Genomic DNA, 25,652 nt, shown 5'->3' on the forward strand with positions numbered 1-25,652 from the left:
TAATTTTTTTCTTTTAATTTTTCAAGACAATCCAACTGTGCTTTGATGAAATTCACTGAAATACTTCTGCCTAGGGAGTCTAAGTATAGAAATTCTTATATTAATTTCTCTTTAACATGATCTTGTTCAAATAGTAAATATTTTTATTTAAATGTGCAGTATAACAGACTGAAAGACATGATTTGAAAAAACTAAACAGAAAAAGTAATAAGTAACCAAACTGCAAGTTGTCTCTATTAGTTGAAGGTAGTTATGGGATAAAGTGAGTCAAGAAACAGGATTTGGAACTTTGATAGAAAATATGGCGGTCGTTTTCAGCCCATCTTGGATGGAACTTGATGAAATCATGTTAAGTGAAATAAGTCCAAAACAGAAGGATGAATATGGGATGATCTCATTCTCAGGCAGAAGTTGAAAAACAAGATCAGAAGAGAAAACACCAGTAGCACCTGAACCAGAGTTGGTATACTTCACCAATGTAAAAGACTCTGGGGTGGGTGCAGGGGAAGAGTGCAGGTCCTGGAAAAGGATGACAGAGGATCTAGAGGGGGTTGTATTATTATGTGGAAAACTGAGAAATGTTATGCATGTACAAACTATTGTATTGACTCTCGCATGTAAAAACATTACTCCCCCAATATAGAAATTTAAAAAGAAAGTATGGTGTATACTTTACCCCTGTCATTTCCCATTACAGAACACCACTGAATAATCAGTAAGATCTTTAGCAAGTAAAGTGTTCTTTCAGCAGCATTTAATTGTACTGCTCTGTCTTTTTTCATCCCCCTCTTATCTTGTTCTTCCTTGTTACTCTTTTTGTTGTCCTGGTTCTATTTAACTGTTAACCACCTGAGTCAGAGATTCTGTTACTTTATTTGTTTTATTGTTGTGAGAATCTTTTCAGTGATTTCTGCAAGGCAAGTCTGGTAGTGTGGCAAATTCCTTTAGTTTTTATGTATGCAAAGACCTTTGTTTCTCCCTCATATTTGATGATAAGTTTACAAGGCAGAATACAGTTGATTGGCAATACTTTTCTTTTAGTACTGTGAAGACAAGACCACCAACATAATTCAAGTTCTAAAAAAGTTATTTCTCCATTAACAGAAGAAAGTGAACCCAGGTATCAATATCAGAGGCTGTGATGAAGCTGAGGACCTGGGATTAAAAGTTTTGCACCACCTCTCAAATCACTCAGTCATCTCTAGTTTTGACAAATACCAAATTGTCTCCTCACATTTTGTACAGTGAAGCTTCCATTCTCTTATTCTTTCCCACTTACATTCATAAGAGATCATCCAGAACAAAAGGGAATAAAGATTCATTCTCTATTTTCATTACCCAGTGATCACTCATCTCCTTTGGTTTGAAAAAGAAGAGTCCTTAAGTGTGATGGCCTTGAGAATATCCCAGTGATTCTACCCTTGTGATCTCTCCAAGAGACCATGGGACCATTCAGCCCAGGCACGCAACTACTTCTCAAATCCTTCCTGTGTTACTCTCCCAATCCCATATACTAGGGTCCCCATATCAGAACATACTCTTTCCTATTGAGCAGACCATTGTTATGTAATCTCCTCCCCAGCCCCACCTCTGAGAGTGTCAAGACTGCAGCCTGTCTCTGCTGTCACAATGATGCTGTCTGAAGAGCTGCAGTTTCAGGGACAGTCCTGCCTGGCCACCAGCTGATTGCAGTTACTCAGGACTTGACAGGCTCACTCAGTCATGGGCTCTGCCTGGGTCCAAGGCTACCTGAGAGGTCATCTCTGGCTGCCCCTATTCTGTGTCATCTTCTCCCAGGCCTGCTGCTCTCATGCTCCACCAGGATGGCACTTCACTTCCTCTGAAGTTGTGGTTCCCAGGAAGGTGTCCCACCAGTGGAGTGGAGCCCAGGCCCAAGGCCGGCTGTCCTACAGGTTGGTGTTCAGGGGCCAAAGGCACGTGCTGCACATGAAGATCAAAAGGAACATCATGCCCAGACATTTTCCTGTGCTCACCAACAATGATCAGGGTGCCATGCAGGAGGACTACCCCTTTGTTCCTCGAGACTGCTACTACTACAGCTACCTGGAGGGGGTTCCTGGCTCCACGGGCACACTGGACACCTGCTACGGGGGTCTGCGTGGCATGCTGCAGGTGGATGACTTCACTTATGAGATCAAACCACTGGAGGCTTCTTCCAGATTTGAACATTTGATTTCTCTGCTTGTGATGGAGGAACCATCGGGGATTGAGGGCTGTGACATTGGAGAGAGAAACCATCAATCCTATGAAGAGGCCATGCTTTCTGAAGCTCCTAGAGCAGGTCCCGTTTATTTGTGGTGGCCACATACTAAACATTTAAAACTTCATTACACAGTGGCTAAGTCATTGGTAGACAACAACAGCAATCTCACAAGCATAGTAGAGAATATAGTTATTCTAAACAGCATAATACATACTGTTTACATTAAGGCTTTTTTAAATGTGAATATACGTATTTTATGCATCTGGGATAGATATGATTCATTTAATTATTATAGAAAACAAAATATATCTGATGCTATAAATGAATTTGGTATCTGGAAATTTTATGCAGTGTTCCATCTATTTCCTCATGATGCATCGTTTCTTTTAACAGGTGATAGGATCTATCAACGTACCTATTTTGCCTTCCAAGGTTCATTATGCAATCCCAACTGGTCAGCAGCATATGTATATATAGCAAGGAAACACATATTTTTAGGTGCACTTCTTATAGCACATGCAGTATGTCACCTTTTTGGCTGTGCTCATGATTCTTCTAGTTGCCATTGTTTTAGAAGAACTAGCTGTCTCATGTCTCCAGAACCTGGTCTTCATGACATGGTGAGCAATTGTACATTTGAACGAATGCAAATTCGTTTCAATGGTTGGGATGCTTGTTTGTCTGTACGGAATGTCCCATATTACAATTTTCCTTATGAAACACTTCGCTGTGGAGATAAGATCATAAACCAAAAAGAAGAATGTGACTGTGGCTCCTTAAAGGAGTGTGCCAGGGATCCATGTTGTGAGACCACTTGTGCCCTCAGTTTGGGGAGCATTTGTGATGAAGGAGGTTGCTGCAAAAGGTGTAAATACGCCCCCCCTGGAGTGATGTGTAGGGATAAACTTGGTATTTGTGACCTGCCAGAATACTGTGATGGGAAAAAAGCCACTTGCCCACAGGATGTGTATATCCAGGATGGAACCCCTTGTTCACCACTAGCCGTTTGCATGCATGGAAACTGTAGTGACCGAGATATGCAATGCCAGTCTCTCTTTGGCTACAAGATAAAAGATGGTTCACCAGCCTGTTATCAACAATTGAATAGGAGGGGAGACAGATTTGGCAACTGTGGTGTCAGGGCAGTACGAGGTGGAGGCAAACCCTTACCCTGTGAAGAAGATGATGTTTTTTGTGGAATGTTGCACTGTGCTGATGTTAGAGAAGTTCCTGGTGCAGGTGAACACACTACCTTTCATCAGATAAAAGTCAAACATATTAAAGAAGAAAACTGCTTTGGATTTGATGCACACTTTGGGACTGAACTGCCAGTAATGGGACTTGTGGTGGATGGAGCAACATGTGGGCCAGGATGCTACTGTAAAAATCAGAACTGCACTTTCTTTCAAGATTTGAATTTTGACTGTGATGTCAAGACATGCAACTTCAGGGGCGTGTGCAACAGCCTGAAGCACTGTCATTGTCTGAAAGGCTGGAAACCGCCATCTTGTGCAGAGAGGGGGATTGGTGGCAGTATAGACAGCGGCCCCCCACCTAGCAGAGAGTATCATATCCAGGGTACTGTGGTTCCTGTCATAAATGCGGCTCTAGTTTTAATTTGTATGCGTTTCATTTTTTTGATTATTGAAGTATTTTTAGGATGTTGTTTACGAGTAGAGGCAATGTCGGCAGAGCTAGAAACAGGGCCACAGATAATATATATAAAATCATCAGTGAAAAAGAGACCTACACAAAAACTGAGTAGTAAGAGTAAATCATCAGTGAAACCGATGCCTTCACAAAAACCGAGTAGTAAGAGTTTACAAGTACAGTCAAAGTCAACTACAACGCTGAAAACAGTTCCAGAGATAATATATATAAAATCATCACTGAAAGAGAGGCCTTCACCAAAACTCAGTATTAAGAGTAAATCATCAGTGAAACAGACGCCTTCACAAAAACTGAGTAGTAAGAGTAAATCATGAACAGGAGAACATCGCATTGATTCCTCTTGTGGAGAAGTGATGAAAGATCATTGTGATAATTACATATTCCTCCAACTATCTCCCTGATGGCATTTTGAAATAAATTGTCATGGCAAGTAAAAAAGTGTCATTATGTTTAAATCCATTTAACAGGTCATTGCTCGTTAGATTCTTCCCATTTTTATAGATGAAGTAGGAACTTTTGGATTCAGTCACAGGAAGGTCTGACAGAGTGAATTCTGACATGTTACAGATGTGCCAGTAGCATTTCTGAGCTCCACTGTTACACACTTTTTTTTGTGGGGGGGGAGAGTTAATAGTTTATTGTCAATACAGTTCTTGGTGCAACTGTGAAATTTCTGTTTTCTGTAGAACACTCTCACCTCAGTCTAGGTTCTCTTCCACCATTTTGCATCAGGTCTCAAATCACCCTGCCCTCTCAGAGTGCTTTATTTTGGTGTAACACACCAAACCCAGACCAAGCTTTGCTTTGTGTTTCCTTTTCTATTCTATTCTTATTTCTCAAATTCTGTATGTGTGTGAGATCATCCTGCTCTTTCTGGATTATCTCTCTTATTATGATTCCTTCAAACTAAATCCAAAATAAGGTGAGGTCATCATTTTTAATAGCTGAGTAGTATTCCATTGTGTTTATATACCACAACTTTCTGAACCATTCTTCAGTTCTTAGGCATGGAGATTGCTTCCAGATTTTGGCTGTTACAAAGTGTGCTGTTTTGCACATGGGTATACACATATCCTTTTGGATGGGTGTGTTTGGTTATATCCCCAGGAGAGGAATTGCTGGGTCATCAGGTAGGCCCACTTCTAGCCTTCTAAGAGTTCTCCAGACTGCTCTCCACAAGGGTTGGACCTATTGACATTCCCACTAGCAGTACAGGAGGGTTCCTTTGCCCCCCACAACCTCTCCAGCATTTGTTCTTACTATCATTTCAGGTCCATGACATTCTCACAGGGGTGAAGTGGTTAGTCATTGTTGTATTTATTTGTATATCTCTGACAACCAAGAACTTGGAGTGTTTTTTATATTACTGTTGACTTTTTGATCTCTTCTTTGGTGAATATGCTATTCATATCCCATACCAAGTTTTGTGTGGTGTCATTTGTTTTGTTTTGTTTTAATTTGGTGAGCTCTTTGTACATTTTGATTATTAGGCTTTTGTCTGGTGTATGGCATGTAAAGATCTTCTCCCATTCTGTAAGACGTCTTTTTGTTTTGGTGCTTTCTCTTGTTGTGCAGAAGATTTTCAATTTGGTATAGCCCCACTGGCTTATTTTTGTTTAAGTCTTCTTTGGAATTGAATTTGTATCATTGAAGATGCCTGTAAAATTCAGATGGGGCAGGGAGAGATACCATAATGGTTTTGCAATTAGATTCTCCTTCTTGAGGCTGTAAAGTCCCAGGTTCAATCCCTTGCACCACCATAAGCCAGAGCTGAGCAGGGCTCTGGTATAAAAATATATTAAAAAATAATTGTTGACATGATAAAAAATATATGCCAATATTTTCCTCTAGGTATTTTATTGTTTCTGGTCTGTCATCCCATTCATAAACCCATTTGGAGTTTACTTTTGTGTGTGGTGGAATTTAGGGGCTCAGTTTTATTGTTCTATTTCAATCCAATTTCTCCAACACTCTTTGTAGAAAGGACTCTCCTTTCTCCATTTAATACTTTTATCCCTTGTCAAAAATTAGATGACTATTACTGTGAGAGGGATTATTTCTGGGCTCTCAATTCTATTCCACTGCTCATTGTGTCTATATTTGTTCCAGTACCAGGCAGTTTAGATTACAGTAGGTCTGTAATATAGTTTTAGATCTGGGAGCATGATGCCTCCAGTTCTGTTCTTTTTTCTTTTTCCTCAGGATTGTTTTGGTGATCATGGTCTTTTCTGGTCCCAGATAAACCTTTGTAGCTTTTGTACTATTCTCTTTAAAAATGTTGGTGTAACCTTCATGGGGATTGCATTAAATTTGTATGTAGCTCTGAGTATAATATTCATTTTGATGGTGTTAATTCTCCATTCAATGAACATGGGGTATCTATTTCTTTGTATCTTGTTTTTTAATAGTGAGTCATATTTGTCAGTATGAGTCTTTCAATTTTTATATAGTTTTCTCTTGCCATACAGGCTTTTAAAATTATTTTATTTGATAGAGACAGCCATAATTTGAGAAGGAAGTGTGTGATAGAGGAGATATCTGCAGTACTGCTTCAGCACTAATAAAGAAGTCTTTCACTTCTACTGCTATAGTGAATGGGACTGATTTCTGAATTTCTTGTTCATCTGATTTAGTGTTTGCATAGAAGAATACCACTGACATTTGTATGTTAATTTTATAGCCTGACACCTTACTATATGGTCTGATAATTTCTAGGAGCTTTCTACTAGATTCTGTGGCTTTTTCTATGTATATTATCATCTACAAGAGTTACAGTTTGACCTCTTCTCTTCAAATCTGTGTTTAATTTGTTTCTCTTGCCTGATTGTTATGGCAAGAATTTCCAGTGGTATGTTCAGTAGTAATGATGACAGTGGGCAGCCCTGCCTAGTACCTGATCTGAGTGGGAATGATTTCACTTTCTCATTGAGTATGGTGTTGGCTGTAGGTTTGTTGCGCATGGACTCCACTAGCTTAAAGTATTTTTAATCTATTTTTTTAGTGTTTTAATCATGAATGGATGTTAAATTTTGTCAAAGACTTTCTCTGTATCTATTGAGATAATCATGTGATTTTTGGATTTTCTTCTATTGATGTGATGAATCACATTTACTGATTTATGTCTGTTGAACCATCCTTGCTTTCCTGTGATAAGTCCCACTTCGTCATGATGTACAATCTTTTTACTATACTGCTGTTTCCCATTGACTAGAATTCTGTTCAATATTTTAACATCTTAGTTCATTGAAGATATAGGTCTGTAGGGTGTGTGTGTGTGTGTGTGTGTGTGTGTGTGTGTGTTTCCCTTCCTATCGGCTTTGGGTATCAGGGTCATGTTGGCTTCCCAGAAGGTGGAAGGAAGGAAGTATTCCTGTGTCTTCAATATATTGGAAGAGCTTAGAAAGGTTAGGTATTAAGTCTTCCCTGAAGATTTTGTAGAATTCATTTGGAAAAATCATCTGGTCCAGGGATTTATTATTGGGAAGGTTTTTGATAACTGTTTCAATATCTTTGGCTTGCCCATATTTTCTAGTTCCTCTTGGTTTAATTTTTGGGCAGCTATATGGTTCTAAGAACTTTTCCATTTCTTCCAGGTGTCTGATCTTCATGGGATATTTGTTCAAAGAAGGCTCACGTGATACTTTGGATTTCTGTGGTGTCTGTTGTAATATCTCCTATTTAATTTCCTATCATATATATCATATATTATTTATTTATATATATATTTATATATATATCATTATATATATCATATATTATTTATTTGAGTCTTCCTTTTTTCCCTATTCTCCTTCTCCCCCTCCTTCTCCTCCTCTTTCTTCTTCCTCTTCTTCCTTTTCTCCTCCTCCTCCTTTGTGAGTCTACCCATAGGGTTTATAATTTTTGTTTATGCTTTTGAAAAACAAACACTTAGCCTTATTGATTTTTGTTTGGTTCTTTCTCCTCCTCCTCCTTGTTCTTTATCCTTAAAGTGTGTAGTCAGGTTATTTGATTTTTTTTCCCCTTGTTTCCTAATGTATGCATATATGGCTATGAATTTTCCTTAGTTCTGCCTTTGCTGTGTTACAAATATTTTGATAGCTCACATCTTCATTTTTATCTCTTTCTAGGGACATTTTTATTTCTTCCTTAATTTCTTCTTTGAAACAGTTTTTAAATAGTGTACAATTTAGTTTCCATGTTTTTGAATTTTTACTAAATTTCTATTTCTTGTTAAGTGTTAGAAGATGTTTTGGATGATTTTAATGCTCTTGAGTTTGTTGATATTGTTTGTCTTTATGGCCTAACCTGTGGTCTACCCTGGAAAATGTCCCACATGGACTTGAGGGGAATGTGGATTCCAGTTTATTGGAGTGAAGGACTTTGAAAATGTCCATTAAGTTTATTCTCTTTCTTAATTTAATGTCTTGTTTTTTCACTCTCTCCTTAGATGACCTGTCAGTTTGACAGAGTGGGATGTTGAAGTCTCCTACTATTCATTGTGTTGCTAACAATGTAATTTTGTAGCTTTTTCAGTAGGTGTTTGATGTATTTTTATGGCTCTTCATTGGCTGTATATATGTTGATAATTTTTTAATATTTATTTATTCCCTTTTGTTGCCCTTGTTTTATGGTTGTAGTTATTATTGTTGTTGTTATTGATGTCATCATTGTTAGGACAGAGTGAAATGGAGAGATGAAGAGAAGACAGAGAGGGGGAGAGAAAGATAGACACCTGCAGTCCTGCTTCACCACTTGTTGCCGAGCTTGCATCGTGGGAGAGAGACCAGGAACTCATAGCAGCATGGTAATACAATTTTTATTCATGCAAGAGCCCCAGAGTCAGGTGTGAGCACAGCGGGTTACGTCACATGGTGCCAAACTGCAATGGCTGACATCCGCCTCCCTGTCTGCATGCCTGCCCTCCTCCAGGTCGGGACATGTAAAAAAGGGGAGAAACCAGAAATAGAAGTGACTTTTATAGGATAAAACCGGAAGTGGCAAGTCAGAACTGGAAATGGCTAGGAAAATGGGGTGGAGAAAGGAAAAAGGCACGCTGGGAACTTCCTTAGCAACTGTTGCGATGGTTTTGACTGGTGAGATTAATGTTACCCTGCAGGCAGGGTGGGTCTTGAGATAGAAAGAAGATAGATCAATGGCAGGGAGGGCTGGCTTAATGCCCAACATTCCCCCTTTCTTTTTATCTAATGGCCATAGTATCAGGAATGTGGGGGAGCTTTGTGAGGCAGGGAGTCTGATATGACAAGGCACATCTTTGGGGTTACTACTGTCCCTCTTTGCTCAACCTCTTGCTAGAGAGAGAGACTAATAGGATAGACGCACCCCTCAGGTTCAAGCCCTGCCAAGCTCAACCACATCCTCACAATTTCCCGACATCTCCCTCTTTCTTAATGGCCATATATAAATGGGTCAATGTCTGTAAAAGACTCCATTTCTGTCAGGGGAATAGCAGTGTAGGGGTGAACAGAAACCTTTTGGGCAGAAACCTGAATGATATTGTGCAGGCATTTTCAAAAGAAAGAACTGTAATAAGACAGGGAGCTATAAGTTAAGAGTAGCAAGGGACAGCGTGAGACTAAAAAGAGGCCTGGTAGGTGGAGAGGGGCTGCCTGATGGGCAGAAGGGGATGCTGCCTGATAGGCGGAGGAGTGGGGGCCTGATAGGCTGAGGGGCGAGAGGGGTGATCTGGTGTTGCAGAGAGGGTGGGGCCTACTGGCAAAGGGGCGTTTCCTGCCTCCGAGGAGCAGGGCCTGGCAGTAAAGGGGAATTTCCTGCCTCTGCTGGGCAGGGCCTGGCAGCGAGGGGGCATTCCTACCTCTGATGGCAGGGCCTGATGGCAAGGGGGGTTTCTTGCCTTTGATGGGCAAGGCCTGGCAGTGAGAGGGTGTTTCCTTCCTCTGATGGGCAGGGCCTGCAGGTGAGGGGTGTTTCCTGCCTCTGATGGGCAGGTCCTACAGGCGAAGGGGCATGTGGCCTGCCAGGTGAAGGGGCTATTCAGCACTCAGCACTGTAGAGTCCCAAGACAGCTGTCTGCAAAGTCCATGGACTGCTGCAGTCAGTCCTTAAGAAGCCCAGCATAAAGGGAGTGCCCAAGAGCTCCACCAGCAAGTCCGATAGAAGCGTCAGTCCAATGCTAATGACCAGGGGAAGAAATGCCGCACATCTATCTCAATGGGGAAGGACAGCCACAGGAATTTTGCTTTTCTGTAGAGAGTGAACTGAAACCTCCAAAAGCTGACAGGTGAAGCAGAAGCAGGAAGGGCAAACAGTGATGGGTGAGAGAAAGGCAGTAAGAAAGTTCTGTCCTTTGGAGTCTGTGAATCAGGTTCTCCAGATCATGTTGGGTCACATCATTGATTTCAGGGGTAGGGGTGCTGTAGTCATGCCATCTTGTGGACGATGTCAGAGGACAGGGGTCCAAATGGATTTCTGGGGATTCCTGTGAAAGAAACACAAACAAATCTGCTTCCCATAGTTAGTAGGGAGTCTGGTTCAATTTTTTATAAATATTAAGAGATTTAATGTAGTTAGTGCCTTTAGCCAACTGAATATTGGGGGGATGTATCACCCCTATTTTATTTGCTTAATTGGGCCTAGGCGTTTGGTGGGCCTTCTCAACAACCATTTGTCTTTGGGGTCTGTAAGGTGTGTCTGTGGTATGGGTGATGTTATAAAGGAAAAAAGTCTTTAAATTGTTGGCTGACAAAGGCAGGCCTATAGTGGCAAAATGAGATACAGTTAAGTGTAGAAAAATATGTGAGTGCTGTTGTTAATTTACATAAGTTGTATATGGAGGGACTTCTTATATAGTTTAATATCCTACCATATGAGCAGGTGCTTTTTCATATGAAGGCTTGACATAGCTGTAAACATTTATTTGTGAAGAGAAAAACTTGTAACAAATTAAAAGTTTACTATAATTGATAATTTGATGATTATAATTGATTTAAGTTTCTTTATAATTTTAGAAGGCCTTTCTAGTATGATGTTAAGGCTGTTTAAACAATTTATGCTCAATAAAATGTGGAAAGGTAAATAGAAGAACTATTGTTAGAAGCCTCAGGCATGAGAATCATTAGCATAACCATTGTGTGATCTATCACTCACCTGAGCTGGTTCTACCTCTTTAATTGAGAAGGTATATAAGAGCTTTACATAGCAACAGCGTCTTTTCTACCTTTTGTTACACCCATTTAAGATTGAGATACACCCCAGGTGTGCAGTACCTATTTTGAAAGACTCTGAATTTTAAAGAAAATAAATGTAAAATTTAACCTATTTAGTCTCATGTAGGAGTCTCTATGCAGCAGGATCTTTAGACCAATTTTAGTTATAATATATTGATTTTTAACTGATTTTTACCTTAGACTTTAAACAAACTCAGGTTACTTAGAGAGTTAAGACATGTTAGTTACAATATTTTTTAGAACATTTACAATGCCAGATTGATGCCAGATTTGTTGTGGATTAATTTCCACAAGATTAGTTTACAGGCCACCTTTGGGGGCCCTCCAAAAATGTCCTGTATAGAGAATTTGTATTTTAATTTTGGAGATGATGAATTGTCACGTTAAATATTTAGACTTTTACCTTAAATACTCAGTTACTTTAGCAAATTAATTTTACCTTTATGAGAATCATGTTGTAAACTCCTTCATTTAACTCGGCCTGGTATGAATGTAGCTTCAAAGTTACACTTTTAACCTTAAAGTTAATGTTTACCAAACTTGAGACACACACACATAAACATATAGTCTTTAACACACAAGAGGAGAAAAACTTTTGTTATGAAGACGTATCATTTCAAACACGAATTTAGATCTGTACTGTCTTAGTTGAACCATCTTTACTCACAGTTTTCAAGACTAAGCATTTCACATTTATACCAAGACTTAAAAAAAAAATCAAAAGAGAAAAAAATTGGGGGGGGGATTGTTTCTGGACATCCCCAGATATCATGGCTGCATCCAGCATTTTTATATAAAGTCAATTAAGTTTCAGAGTACTCTGAGCAAAATGAGTCATACATAAAATTTAGTCATTCAAATCACTCACTCACAGAACACAGCTGAAAGCAGAGGAGGCAGACAGCAAGCTTAAGATATTCGGAAAGAACAAGGGGGAGGGGAGAGAGAAGCAGTAAGGAGGTTTTGTTTTTGGGCTGTGTGAACCAGATATTTCAGATCCTGCTATGTCACATTATGAGTCCCGGAGGGCATCCTACTTCTGGAAAAAAGGGGGGGGGGAACAGGCTCAGGAGGTTTTATACTTTCTCTAGAAAGCATGTAAGGTGCTGGGCAAGCAGAATGACCTTAAATCTTGTATTGCAGCCTCAAGATTCCTTAGGCTGGAGCTGTTTCTCAAATTAGAGTTGCCCTTCTCCATGCGAGATACAGGAGGGGGCCCCATGCATCTCCCAAGTACAGTGATCATGGTCAAGAGGAACCAAGGTGTGGCCCAAAGCAAAATGTCCCAGAGACAGAGAAACTGTCTAGAGAAAAAGGAGTAGAGGGTTTGAGAATACTCTTGATAAGAAGGAAGGTTGCTCATGACACAGGGGTCTCAGAAAAATAAGAAGAGGGAGAAAAAGAACCACAGTGCCTTTATTAAACATGAGGCTGCAGAGAGACAAGCACCTGATTAAGTCTACTTGCAAGGCCATTTACCTCAACCTGAACTGCATTCAAAGTGTCCCTTAGGCCCTGCAGTTCTTTATTATTACTATTTTATTTATTTTTTATTGAACTAATAATGATCAGCAAGACCATAGGATAAGAGGGGTACAATTCCACACAATTCCTACCACCAGAGTTCCATTTCCCATCCCCTCTATTAGAATTTTTCTGTTCTTTATCCCTCTGGGAGCATGAACTTAAGATCATTATGGGGTACAAAAAGTGGAAGGTCTGGCTTCTGTAACTACATATCTGCTGAACATAGGCATTGGCAGGTCAACCCATTCTCTCAGTCCATTTCTATCTTTCCCTCGTGGAGGGAGGGGTCTGGGGAGTTGGGATTCCAGGGCACATCAGTGAGGTCATCCATCCAGTGAAGTCAGGTTGGTGTTATGGTAGCATCTGCAACTTGGTGGCTAAAAAAGAATTAAGATATGAAGCAGAACAAATTGTTTAATAATCAGGAATCCACAGGTAAGACTATAGCCAATGAGATTTGAGGTATGCATTTTGGAATGTCCACTATGTTATTCCTGATGTAGATGACCAGTCACAGTGTGGAAAGGGATCTGTTAGAGGTTAGCCTGCCCTTCCTGTCTACGTGGGAATCCTAGGATTCCCTAAATAGGGCCCTAGATATGGGGTGGCCGGGTAGTGGCCAAAAGAGCCATCATCAAAGTATGCTAGTATCTTGCCCCTATCTAGATTTTGTAGTCCTTATCTTGTTTGACAAGGTTAGCCTTGGACTGATTGAGTATAATTTAAGGCTGTATATGCTGAGCTCAACCAAATCAATACAACTAGTACAACCTGGACATGTTTCACTTCGGATTGTGTCCAGGGATGCCAGGCATGGAATGTCAACCCTTCAGGTCCAGAACTCTGGGGAGACTGTGAGACTATCTCACAGGACTCCTCAATTCCATATGGGGTGGTGTACTTCCCAACAAAGCCACAGAACCTAGGTATGGACCAGGCCCCATGAGATAGAACACATGGGCACATGTATCCATAAGTTAGGGGAAAATATATACCTTAATGTAAAAGTGCGGAATAGTTTGCAGTGACTCAATAAGTGCAGCAAGCAAATAGAAACACCTAAAAAAGACATGGGGGGGGTTTGGGAGGTAGCACAATGGATTAAGCGCACTTGGCGTGAAGCGCAAGGACCAGCGCAAGGATTCCGGTTCGAGCCCCCAGCTCCCCACCTGCAGGGGAGTCGCTTCACAGGAGGTGAAGCAGGTCTGCAGGTGTTTGTCTTTCTCTCCATTTTCTGTCTCCCTTCCTCTCTCCATTTCTCTCTGTCCTATCCAACAACAACAACAGCAGCAATGACAACAATAATAATGACAACAACAAGAGTAACAACAAGTGCAACAAAATAGGGGAAATGGCCTCCAGGAGCAGTGGATTCATAGTGCAGGCACTGAGCCCCAACAATAACCCTGGAGGCAAAAATTAAAATAAAAATAAATAAATAAAAGACTTTTTTTATTAGGTACCATAAAGTACTTTATCAAATAGTTTCTACTAAGACCTAGATACACCCTCCCCTACTTCTGTTTCACTTCCCTGAATCAGTCCAAGGCCCTGCAGTTTCGTTTAAATTTTTTTCTTGTTTTGTAATTTTTTGCTAAAATGATTAGAGTTCTTGAATCTTTTTTTGATATTTATTTTCCTTTTTGTTGCCCTTGTTTTTCATTATTGTTGTAGTTATTATTGTTATTGTTATTGATATCATCGTTGTTAGGTAGGACAGAGAGAAATGGAGAGAGGAGGGGAAGACATAGAAGGGGGAGAGAAAGATAGACACCTGCAGACCTGCTTCAGCTCTTATGAAGATGGGGAGCCAGGGGCTTGAACTGGGATCCTCATGCCAGTCCTTGTGCTTTGTACCACGTGCGCTTAACCTGCTTCGCTAACCCCTGACTCCCGAGTTCTTGAATCTTAACTTTAGTTTCTTGAATTGATTTCATAATGAGGTTTCTGAACTCTTAACTCCATTATTTTATATAGATCTGTGCCTATCTGGCCACTTGGAGTTTCTGTCATTTCCGTTTGTGCATATCTCAGTTTCCACACTTAGTGTGGTTTTTGTTGTTTTATCAACAGAAGGAGCTGTGGCTAAGGTGTTTGCTTTTGCTGTTTATATATCTTGGTTTGCAGGGAGGGTAGATTTTTATCCTGATTCATCAGAACAGGTCAGTGTCCTTGATGTCAATATAGGGTCTCCCTGCTGCGATTCCAGCCTCTGGGTGTGGGGAGTTACAACATATTGGAAACTCAAGAAGTCATAGTTGTAAATTGCTGAGGTTTTCAGTTGATTGTTTTTTGTTATAACACATTTTCCCCCCTTAAACTTGGACCCAGGAGTGGTGTGTCTCAGCCACCAATTTCCCAGTTTGGTGGCAGCAGTTTCTGAACACTGCTTTTTAGTCCTGGGAATGTCTCCTTCACTCCCTTTCCATCCACAGACACATGTGTCTGTACTCACCTGTGCTTCAAATTTGTTTAGTTTTTTTTTTTTTTTTTGCTTTATTTCAATATATTCTTTTTTTGAATTGATTTAATGGTGATTAACCGTAGGCTTTGAGGGGTACAATTCCACACGATTCCCACCATTCGAGTTCTGTATTCCCTCCCCTCCATTGGAAGCTTTTCTATTCTTAATCCCTCTGGGAGTATGGACCCAGGATCATTATGGTGTACAGAAGGTGGAAGGTCTGGTTTCTGTCACTGCGTCTCTGCTGGATGTGGACATAGTCAGGTGGATCCATACTCCCAGAGTGTTTCTGTCTTTCCCTAGTGGGCCAGGGCTCTGGGGAGGTGTACATGTGCTCTATCTCATGTGCCCTGGTCTATATCTAGGTTCGGTGGCTTTGTTAGGAAGTTCGCCACCCAAAATGGAATGAAGCAGTCCTATGAGCTAGGGAAGGTCTCACCAGAGTAATGAAGCTGAAGGGCTAACATTCCTCACCTGCCATCTCTGGACACAGTCTGAAGTAAAACATGTCCATGCCATACTGGTTGCATCGATTTGATTGAGATCAGCAGATGCAGTATCAGATGGTATGGTTTGAGAGAAAGGTACAAGAAAATGAGCCACAACACCCCAGAAGTTCCAGGACTGGGAGAAATACGGGCTTTATAGAAAATGAGGAAGGAACCTGCTTTCTTACAGGTTAAGATAGCAATAGAAAGTTATTTAGGAATTTGGTTTACTTTGAAAGTCCCATGCTTAGGATTTGCTGTATCATACAAGACCTCACCATGATTTATGCCATTTAATGCTATTTACATAGAGCTTTATCTATTATAGTTAGGACCAGTTGATTCTGGTCTCCCTGGTTTAGTATTATAGGTGATTTAATATTTCAAAGAAATAGTCATTACTAGAAATGTTTTAACAATTTAAGCTCTGTTAAAATTCAATCAGGCTACCAATTTGAAACCTTAAATGCTTAGATTGAAGGAATATATACACAGAACTGGGGTCTATGCATCAGAAAGTTCAAGACAGCCCATCTATTTTTCCCCTCTCATATTGATTAAATAGTGATTTTTATAAGACTACAAGTTAACAGGAGTGTATATTAACACCATTTCTGCAACCAAAGATCTGTGTCCCCACCCCCACCTCCCCATAGTAAAGCTGAAAATCTATCCTCACCCTCCCTGTAGAGTTCTTTACTTTGGTGCAATATTCTGAACTCAGTCAAATTCTACTTTGTGTTCCCCTTTTTGTTCTTTCTCAACTTCTGTTTATGAGTGGGATTATCCTATACTTGTCTTTCTCTTTCTGACTTAACTCACTTAACATAATTCCATCCAAGATGGGTAAGAGAAGTGGGTTCATTATTCTTAATAGCTGAGTAGTATTCCATTGAGCATATATACCCCAACTTTCTCAATCATTCATCTGTTGTTGGGCACCAGGGTTGCTTCCACATTTTGGCTGTTTTGAATTGTGCTGCTGTTAACATAGGTGTACACAGAGCTTTTTGGATGGGTGTGTTTGACTCCTTAGGATATATCTCTAGGAGAGGAATTACTGGGTCATAAGGAAGGTCTATTTCTAGCCACATGAGCGTTCTCCTGACTGCTCTCCACAGGGGTTGAACCAGTTTACATTCCCAGCTGCACTTCAGGAGAGTTCCTTTGTCTTCACAACCTCTCCAGCATGTGCTGCTGCTGTTGTTTTTGATGTTTGACAGCAAATGTATGCCATTCTCACAGGGGTGAGGTGGTATCTCATTGTTGTCTTTATCTGCATTTCTCTGACAATCAGCGACCTGGAGAAATTTGTCATATGTCTGCTTGCCTTTTGTATTTCTTCTGTGTAGTGAATATTCTGTTCATATCCTCTCCCTACTTTTGGGTTGGGTCATTTGCTTTTTTGTTGCTGAGTTTGGTGAGCTCTTTATATATTTTGGTTAGTAGCCTCTTGTTTGATGTATGACATGTAAAGATCTTTTCCCATTCTGTGAGGGATCTCTTTGTTTGATGGTTTCTTTAGCTGTGCAGAAACTTTTCGATTTGATGTAGTCCCGTTGATTTGTTTTTGATTTAGTCATCCTTTCAATTGGGTTTGTGTCATAAAAGATGCCCTTGAGGTTTAGATGGGTAAATGTTCCACCAATATTTTCTTCTGTGTATTTGATAGCGTCTGGTCTAACATCCAGGCCCTTGATCTGTCTGAAGTGGAGTTGACTTTTGTTTCTGGTGAGATAAAGTGGATGAGTTTCATTCTTCTGCATGTTTCAACCCAGTTTTCCCAGCTCCAACTATTGAGGATACCCTCCTTTATCCATTTAATAGTTTGAGCCCCTTTATAAAAAATTAGATGTCCATAGGTGGGGGTTTAGTTCTGAGCTTTCAAGTCTGTCCCATCGGTCTGTGTTTCCTATCTATTTTTGTTCCAGTACCAGGCTTTTATTATTATTATTATTATTATTATGGCCTTATAATGTAGTTTGAGATGTGTGACTGTGATGCCTCCATTTCTGTTTCTCTCTCTCAAGACTGTTTTTAGCAATTTTAGGTGTTTTATGGTTCCAGATAAAGGATTGTAATTTTTGTTCTATTCTGTTTTTTTCATTATTATTATTTTATTCATAAAATAGAAACACTGACAAGATTATAGGATTAGAGGAGTACATTTCCACACATTGTCCACCCCAGAGCTCCATATCCAGTCTCTTCTTTTGATAGGTTCCTTATTCTTTTTTCCTCTGTGAGTATGGACCCAGGATCACTGTGGGCTGCAGAAGGTGGGAGGTCTGGTTTCTGTAACTGCTTCTCAGCTGAACATGGGCATTGGCAGGTCAGCCCACACTCCCAGCCTGTCTCTCTCTCTCTCTCCCTAGTGGGGCATGGATCTGGGGAGGTGGATCTACAAGACTCATGGTGGTGTTATCTGCCCAAGGAAATCAGGTAGCATCTGGAACCTGGTGGCTGAAAAAATAGTTAACATATAGAGCCAAATAAATTGTTGACTAATCATGAACTTGAAGGCTGGAATAGTGCTGGTGAAGATTGATTGGGGCCTTCATTTTGGAAAAAGCTAGTAGGTCTGTTTTAGGTCTATTCCAGAGGGCCCATGACTTTACTACTTTTTCCCTGAGCCGGACATCTAATATGTGGGTGGACCCAGGTTGTTGTCTGGTGAGATGATGTCATAGTTGGAAAAAGGACTAGGAAACTAGATCAGGGAAGAGAGTAGCTCCCAAATATGAGCAAAGTATATAAATATTGTTAACTGTAAACCCCACCGGTTTGATCTGAGGTGTTCTATTCTCTTAAAGAAACTTGGTATCACATTAAATTTGTGTGTGGCTTTGGGTAGAAAATTTACTTTGATGATGTTACTTCTACCAATACCTGAGTATGAGATATCTTAACATTTCTTTGCATCATTTTCTATTTCCTTGAATAGTGAGTCATAGTTTTCAGTATACTAGTCTTTCACTTCTTTGGTCAAGTTTATTCCTAGATATTTTATTGATTTTGCTGTGATAGTGAATGGGAGTACTATGGTGCTGTCTACCCTGGCCCTACAACCTTGCTAGGCCCATTGTTTTCAAATCACAAAACAGTGTAAAGTATAACTCATCATATATATATATGTAAACACAAAACTCTGAAACACAAGTGTGTACAGAGAGGCATGTTCTGTAGAAGGTAGATCTATCAACAAATAAATACTTGGAACACCAATCGCTCCTGTCTACTTATTGCATCTGCGGGATGCTATTTTTTATTTTATTTTGTAATTGTTTATTGCTTCTAGGGGTATAGCTGGGGCTCAGTCCAATGCTCCTTTCTCTCTCTCTCTCTTTTTCTCTCTATCTTACTTCCTCTCTATCTCTCTCTTTGAGAGACATGTAGTACAGCACTGCTTCACCACTCGTGTGGTTTCCACCCTACACATGGGGCTAGAGGCTTCCACCCAAGGCCTTGCACATGCTGATGTGTGCATTCCATTGGGTGAGCCATCATAGGACTCCTAATGTGTCATTTATTTATTTTTGCTTACCTTTATGCTCTTTAATATATATTTTTTATTTTATTGGATAGAGACAGAGAAATCAGAGTGAGAAAGCAGAAAGCAAGGGAGAGAAAAAGAGAGAGAGACCTGCAGCACTACTTCACCACTTGTGAAGCTTTCCCACACAGGTAAGAACCAGGGGTTTGATCCAGGTCCTTGACATGGTAAATTGTGTGTTTACCTGGTGTGCCACAGACTGGCCCCATATGTTTACCTTTTTAACACTGAGAATAAGAAAACAAATCTGAGTTACTCAAAAGCTAGGGAATCATCAACAGGAAGAACTATGTTTTAGACAATCAACCCAGGGAAACAAAAGGCAATTAAAAAATTAAAAACAGTTCAGTAGGGGAGGAATAAATTTCAGTGGAAAATCATGAAAAAACTGGGAATTCCACTAATCTCAACATTGATATCTTACAGATGCACTGCTGAAATTTAAATGACAAACCTTGGAAGACACATCAAGTCTGGAGATCATTGAATTCTAGAAATATTTTGGAGGGGGTTACATGCATTACATGCATTATGCCCTGGCTCCCCACCTGCATGTGTTAACTTTCTTTTCAGCCACCAGTTTCCAAATGCTAGCATGATGCCAACCAGACTTCCCTGAACAGATGACCCCACCAATGTGTCCTGGAGCTCCGATTCCCCAGAACCCTACCCCACTAGGGAAAGAGAGAGGCAGGCTGGGGGTATGGGTTGACTTGCCAATGCCCATGTTCATCAGGGAATCAAAAAAAGAATAGGGAGGCTGCCAGTAGAGGGAAAGGGACATGGAACTCTGGTGATGGGAACTGTGTAGAATAGTACCCCTAATATCTTCTAATCTTGTTTATCATTATTAAATTGAAGAAAAAAGAACAAGAAGGAGAAGGAGATGGAGGAGAAGGAGAACAATGGAAGGAAGGAAAGGAGAGAGGGAGGAAAGAGAGAAGGAAGGAAGGAAGGAAGGAAGGAAGGAAGGAAGGAAACCTGATAATTTTGAGACTATCTTCTAGTGCCCTGGTTAAAAATTCATTGCTTGCATGCAAGTTATGCATCTACCAATTCAGCCAGTATATCCCATAAGATGTAGACAAAATGTTTTTAGTGAACCGTAAGACTTTAAGTGTTAGGTCAGAAGAGATATAATTGGGGGGTGGAGCCAAGATGGCAACTTGGAGACAACACCTGATGTGAGCTCCAAAAAAGAAGCAGCTTACAACCTGGGATTCTCTGGAGAGGGTAGGATATCTGGGCCATCCATGAAAGGGTGAATGAGGGGGAGGGGGGCCAGGGTGACGCCAAAAATGAGTTTTATACCCCACTCTTCGGCTGGCAAACAGAGGCCAAATAGACAAAGAAAGAAAAATCTTTGGCTTGACTATTTCTGAACTTACCCTTCCCACACCCCACCCCAGAACCAACCCCCATGGGCTGGCCAGCTGCTCCTAGCAGGCTTCCTGTGGAGTTATTTTCTTTACCAAGATTCCTGGCTCAGCAGGGGTGTCATTCCAAGTCTTTTTCTTTTCATTTTCCTTTTCTTTTTGAAGGAGGCTGGAGCTCTATTTGAGTGACAGAATACCAGACCAGTCAGGGCCTCAGCCCTGGGAAAGACTAGCTGGAATATATATCTTATAATTGGTTGTCTTTGCTTGGTTTAGGAAGGGAACTAGGCTGCATGTGCAGCCAATCTGGAGTGGTCCAAGTTGCAGAGTGACTGTTAGGGTTTTTCACTCTATTTTTTTTTTATTTGATTTTATTATTACTATTATTACATATGAATGTCCCTTTTTCCTCCTTTTCAGACTGACAAAAATTAACTATTGTTGCTTTTTCCATTCATAGGTGATTGGATGCTCTGTCCATTCTGGGAGGAACTTGTTTCTCTCTCCTTCTTCCCTACCCCTTTCTTTTTCTCTTCTCCTAGCTAATTAAAAAAAAAAACTCTTTCCTTTCACTGCTTTTTTTTTCTTCTTCCTTCTTTTGCTTTCTGAAATCACTGACACTCGCTTGTAAATTATTTTGTGGAAGTAATCTGACTCAGAGTGGTCTGTGTGTGGCGGGGGGAGGCTCTCTTTTCTACTTTCATTTCTCCTCTTGCTATCCTTAGAATTTATAGTGGGCAATAGATATACATAATTGTATATCTATATATATTGTATATATATAGATATATATACAATATATATATACAATATATATAGATATATATATTGTATATATATTGTATATATATTGTATATATATATCTATATATATACAATATATATAGATATATTGTATATCTATATATATTGTATATCTATATATTGTATATATCTTGCTTTGCCTTTTTTTCTTTCTTTTTCTTTATATTTTTTTCTTGGACTGCAGGTGTCTGGATAACTGGTATTGGTTGAATTGCATCAATCCTTGCTTCAGTTGCTATTGTTGTAATTTCTGAGGTTTGTGATGGCATTTGTGAAAAGACTTTAGTATACTGTGGCTTGTACTGAAAACACAACTGAAGAATGACAGAACAGAAAAATACAAACCACATCAATAAAAAAATGGTTAAATCAAGAGCAAATAAAACTGCTACCACAATTAATCAGTACAGGATCCCAGAAGAAACTCCAAATCAGTCAGAAGTAACCACAGATAAAAAAGTATGCAAGCAGTAATAAACCTAATAATCACATAAATGAAGACAACTATGGAGGAAAGGGCTATCAGAAATATGGAAACAACAGATGAGACCCTCAAGGAAAATACTAGCTACCTCAAGGTAATTAGAGAACTGAAAGCTGAAATAGCTGAGCTAAAAGGACAATGAGAAGAACAAGCTAATACTATAACTGAACTGAAAAAGGAAGATGAAGGAAGGGAAAGAAGATTGACAGAAGCAGGAAACAGAGTTAGCCAGACATAGGATGAGCTAGAGAAAACTAAGAAAGAGGTAAAAGAGCTCAAAAAGAGATTGAGAGACACTGAAAATGACAACAGAGACATATGGGATGATCTCAAAAGAAGTAACATTTGTATAATTGGCCTACCAGAGGAAGAAAGAGAGGAAGGGGAAATAAACATTCTAGAGGAAATAATAGAAGAAAACTTTCCAGACCTAAACAACAAAAAGGACATTAAGATTCAAGAGGCCCAGAGAGTCCCAAACAAAATTAACCCAGACCTGAAGACACCAAGACACATCATACTTACAATGAAAAGTATCAAAGATAAATAAAAGATCCTAAAGGTTGCAAAAGAAAAACAAAAAGTCACATACAGGGGAAAACCCATAAGACTATCAGCGGACTTCTCCACTAAAATCTAAAAGCCAGAAGAGAATGGCAAGATATCTATTGAGCTCAGCAAACTTAGCAACAAAAAAGCAAATGACCCCATCCAAAAATGGGAGAGGATATGAACAGAACATTCACTACAGAAAAGATCCAAAAGGCTAACAAACACATGAAAAATTTCTCCAGGTCACTGATTGTCAGAGAAATGCAAATAAAGACAACATTGAAATACCACCTCACCCCTGTGAGAATGGCATACATCAAAAAAAATGGCATACAGCAGCAACAAATGCTGGAGAGTTGTGGGGACAAAGGAACCCTTCTGCACTTCTGGTGAGAATGAAAATTGGTCCAACCTCTCTGGAGAGGAGTCTGGAGAACTCTCACAAGGCTAGACATGGACCTTCCATATGACCCAGTAATTCCTCTCCTAGGGATATACCCCAAGGACTCCATAACACCCAACCAAACATATCTGTGTACACCTATGTTCAAAGCAGCACAACTTGTAATAGCTAAAACCTGGAAGCAACCCAGGTGCCCAACAACAGATAAATTGCTGAGAAAACTGTGATATATATATACAGGATGGAATATTACACAGCTATTAAGAACAAAGAATCCACCTTCTCTGATCCATTTTGGATGGAGCTAGAAGGAATTAAATGAGCTAAGTCAGAAAGAAAAAGACAAGTATGGGATGATCCCACTCATAAACAGAAGTTGAAAAAGAAGAACAGAGGGAGTCAGACGGTGTTGCAGCGGGTTAAGCACACGTGGTGGTGCAAAGCGCAAGGACCAGCGTAAGGATCCCGGTTTGAGCCCTCACACCCCACCTGTAGGAGAGTAGCTTCCCAGGTGGTGAAGCAGGTCTGCAGGTGTCTGTCTTTCTCTCCCCCTCTCTGTCTTCTCCTCCTCTCTACATTTCTCTGTGTCATATACAACAATGACATCATCAACAAAAACAATAACTACAACAACAATGAAAAACAACAAGGGCAACAAAAGGGGAAATAAATAAATTTTTTTTAAAAAAAGAGAAAGAAGAACAGAAAGGGAAACTCAAAGCTGGATTTGACTGAGTTTGGAGTAGGGAACCAAAGTAAAAATCTCTGGGTTGAGAGTGAGGGTGGGTGTTCGGCTTCACTGAGAGGGGGAGGATGGGATGGGACACAGCCTTTTGGTTGTGGGAGTGGTGTTTATGTATACCCCTATTAGCATGTAGTCATATAAATCACCATTTAATTAATATGAGACGGTACAAATTGATTGAATGTATCAATTTTTTTGTCTCCAGTGTTATTGCTGGGGCTCGGTGCCTGCACTACGAAGTCACTGCTCTTGGAGGCCAATTTTTCCCCTTTTATTGCCCCCATTGTTCATCGGTGCCGTTACTATTATTGTTGTCGTTGTTGTTGGATAGGACAGAGAAACTGAGAGGGGAGGGTAAGACAGAGAGGAGGAGAGATAGACACCTGCAGACCTGCTTCAATGAGAAAGGCTTTCAACCAAGACTACTGTATCCTGCTAGACTAGTCATTCAGACTAGATGGAGGCATAAAAACTTTCTCAGACAAGCAACAATTGAAGGAATCAACTATCACCAAGCCTGCCCTAAAAGAAGTTCTCAAAGTCTCCTATGATCAACCAGATCACCATAAACATGCCATATATTTGAACACTCTAAAAATCTATACTAATGGCATTAAAATATATTCAATCTATACTGTCAATAAATGTCAATGTCCTGAATTCACCTATTAAAAGGCACAGAGTAAGAAGATGGATTAAAAAACATAATCCAACCATACATTGTCAAGGAAACCCACCTAACTCAACAAGGCAAACACAGACTCAAAGTGAAAGGTTGGAAAACAATCATACCACAAAAAGGACCACAAAAAGGGCAGGGACAGTTATTTTCATATCAGACAGGATAGACCTTAAATAAATAAAAGAAAAAAGATGGAGTTAAATATTACTTAGTGCTCAGAGGGTCAGTCAATCAAGAGGAATTAACGATTCTCATCATCTAAGCACCCAATGAGATGCCAAACTAAATACATCAAACATCTACTGAAAGAGCTACAGCAATATATTAACAGCAACACAGTCATAGTAGGGGACTTCAACACACTACTCTAAACTTGATAGATCATCCAGGTGGAAAGTCAATACAGACGGCAGAGGGTAGATAGCATAATGGTTATGCAAAGAGACTCTCATGCCTGTGGCTTGAAAGTCCCAGGTTCAAACCCTGCACCACCATAAGCCAGAGCTGAACAGTGATCTGGTTAAAAAAAAAAAAAAGAAAATCAATACAGAAATGAGGGAGCTAAATGAAGTGATAAACTAGAACTAATGAACGTTTTCTGAATCATTCACTCCAAGAAACTGGAATACACATTTACCCAAGTCCACATGGGTCAAGGATAGACCATATGTTAGGTCACAAAGACAGCATCAGCAAATTCAAGAGCATTAAAACCATCCCAAGCATCTTCTCAGACCACAGCGGAATTAAATTAACACTTAACAAAAACAAAAAATTAGTAAAAGTCTCAAAATATGAAAACTTAACAGTATACTACTTAACAACGACTGGGTCAAAGAGGAAATTAAGGAAGATATCAAAATATTTCAAGAGTTCAGTGAAAGTGAAGAAAGAGCTATCAAAATATTTGGGACACAGCTATGTCAGTACTGAGAGGGAAGCTCATAGCCATGCAAGCACACATTTGGAAACAAAAAGCACACATAAACAACCTGATCTCACACTTTAAAGACAAAGAAGACAAAGAAAGAGAAGGAGAAGAACAACAACAACATCAAAGGAACCCTAAAGCAACCAGAAGGACTGACACAGCTAAAGTTGGGGCAGAAATAAATAACATTGAAAATAAGAAAACCATACAAAAGATCAGCAAGCTAAATGTTGGTTCTTTGAAAGAGTAAACAAAAATCAACAAACTTTTAGCTAGACTCACTAAGAAAAAAAAGGGGGGGAAGACCCAAATAAATCAGATTGTAGTGAAAGAGGACATGTCACAACAGACACCACAGAAATTCAATATATCATGTGAGGCTTCTATGAACATCTATATGCCACCAACCTAGAGAACCTGGAAGAACTGAATGAGTTCCTAGATACCTAAAAACTTCCAAAAATTAAATAGAGGGACTAGAAAATACGATCAGGCCACTCACAGCAAAAGAAATTGAAACACCTATCAAAAACCTTCCCAAGAATAAAAGGTGGGTGGGGA

At 39.8% G+C, this 25,652-nt stretch overlaps 1 protein-coding gene across 1 annotated transcript; it reads left to right on the forward strand.

Annotated features, from left to right (window-relative positions):
- The first annotated feature begins 1,355 nt into the window (after positions 1-1,355).
- On the forward strand, positions 1,356-4,312 carry LOC103124540 (disintegrin and metalloproteinase domain-containing protein 20-like). Its single transcript, XM_007535257.2, has one exon. It carries the CDS (start codon positions 1,723-1,725, stop codon positions 4,207-4,209), a length of 2,487 nt encoding a protein of 828 aa, XP_007535319.2. The 5' UTR covers positions 1,356-1,722; the 3' UTR covers positions 4,210-4,312.
- Positions 4,313-25,652: the final 21,340 nt, after the last annotated feature.

This window comes from Erinaceus europaeus, chromosome 16 (genome assembly GCF_950295315.1).
Source record: "Erinaceus europaeus chromosome 16, mEriEur2.1, whole genome shotgun sequence".
Classification (NCBI taxonomy): Eukaryota; Metazoa; Chordata; class Mammalia; order Eulipotyphla; family Erinaceidae; genus Erinaceus; species Erinaceus europaeus.

Excerpts from the sequence above, each read along its gene's own strand:
- LOC103124540 (XM_007535257.2), top strand. The coding sequence starts at position 1,723 with ATGGGCTCTGCCTGGGTCCAAGGCTACCTGAGAGGTCATCTCTGGCTG.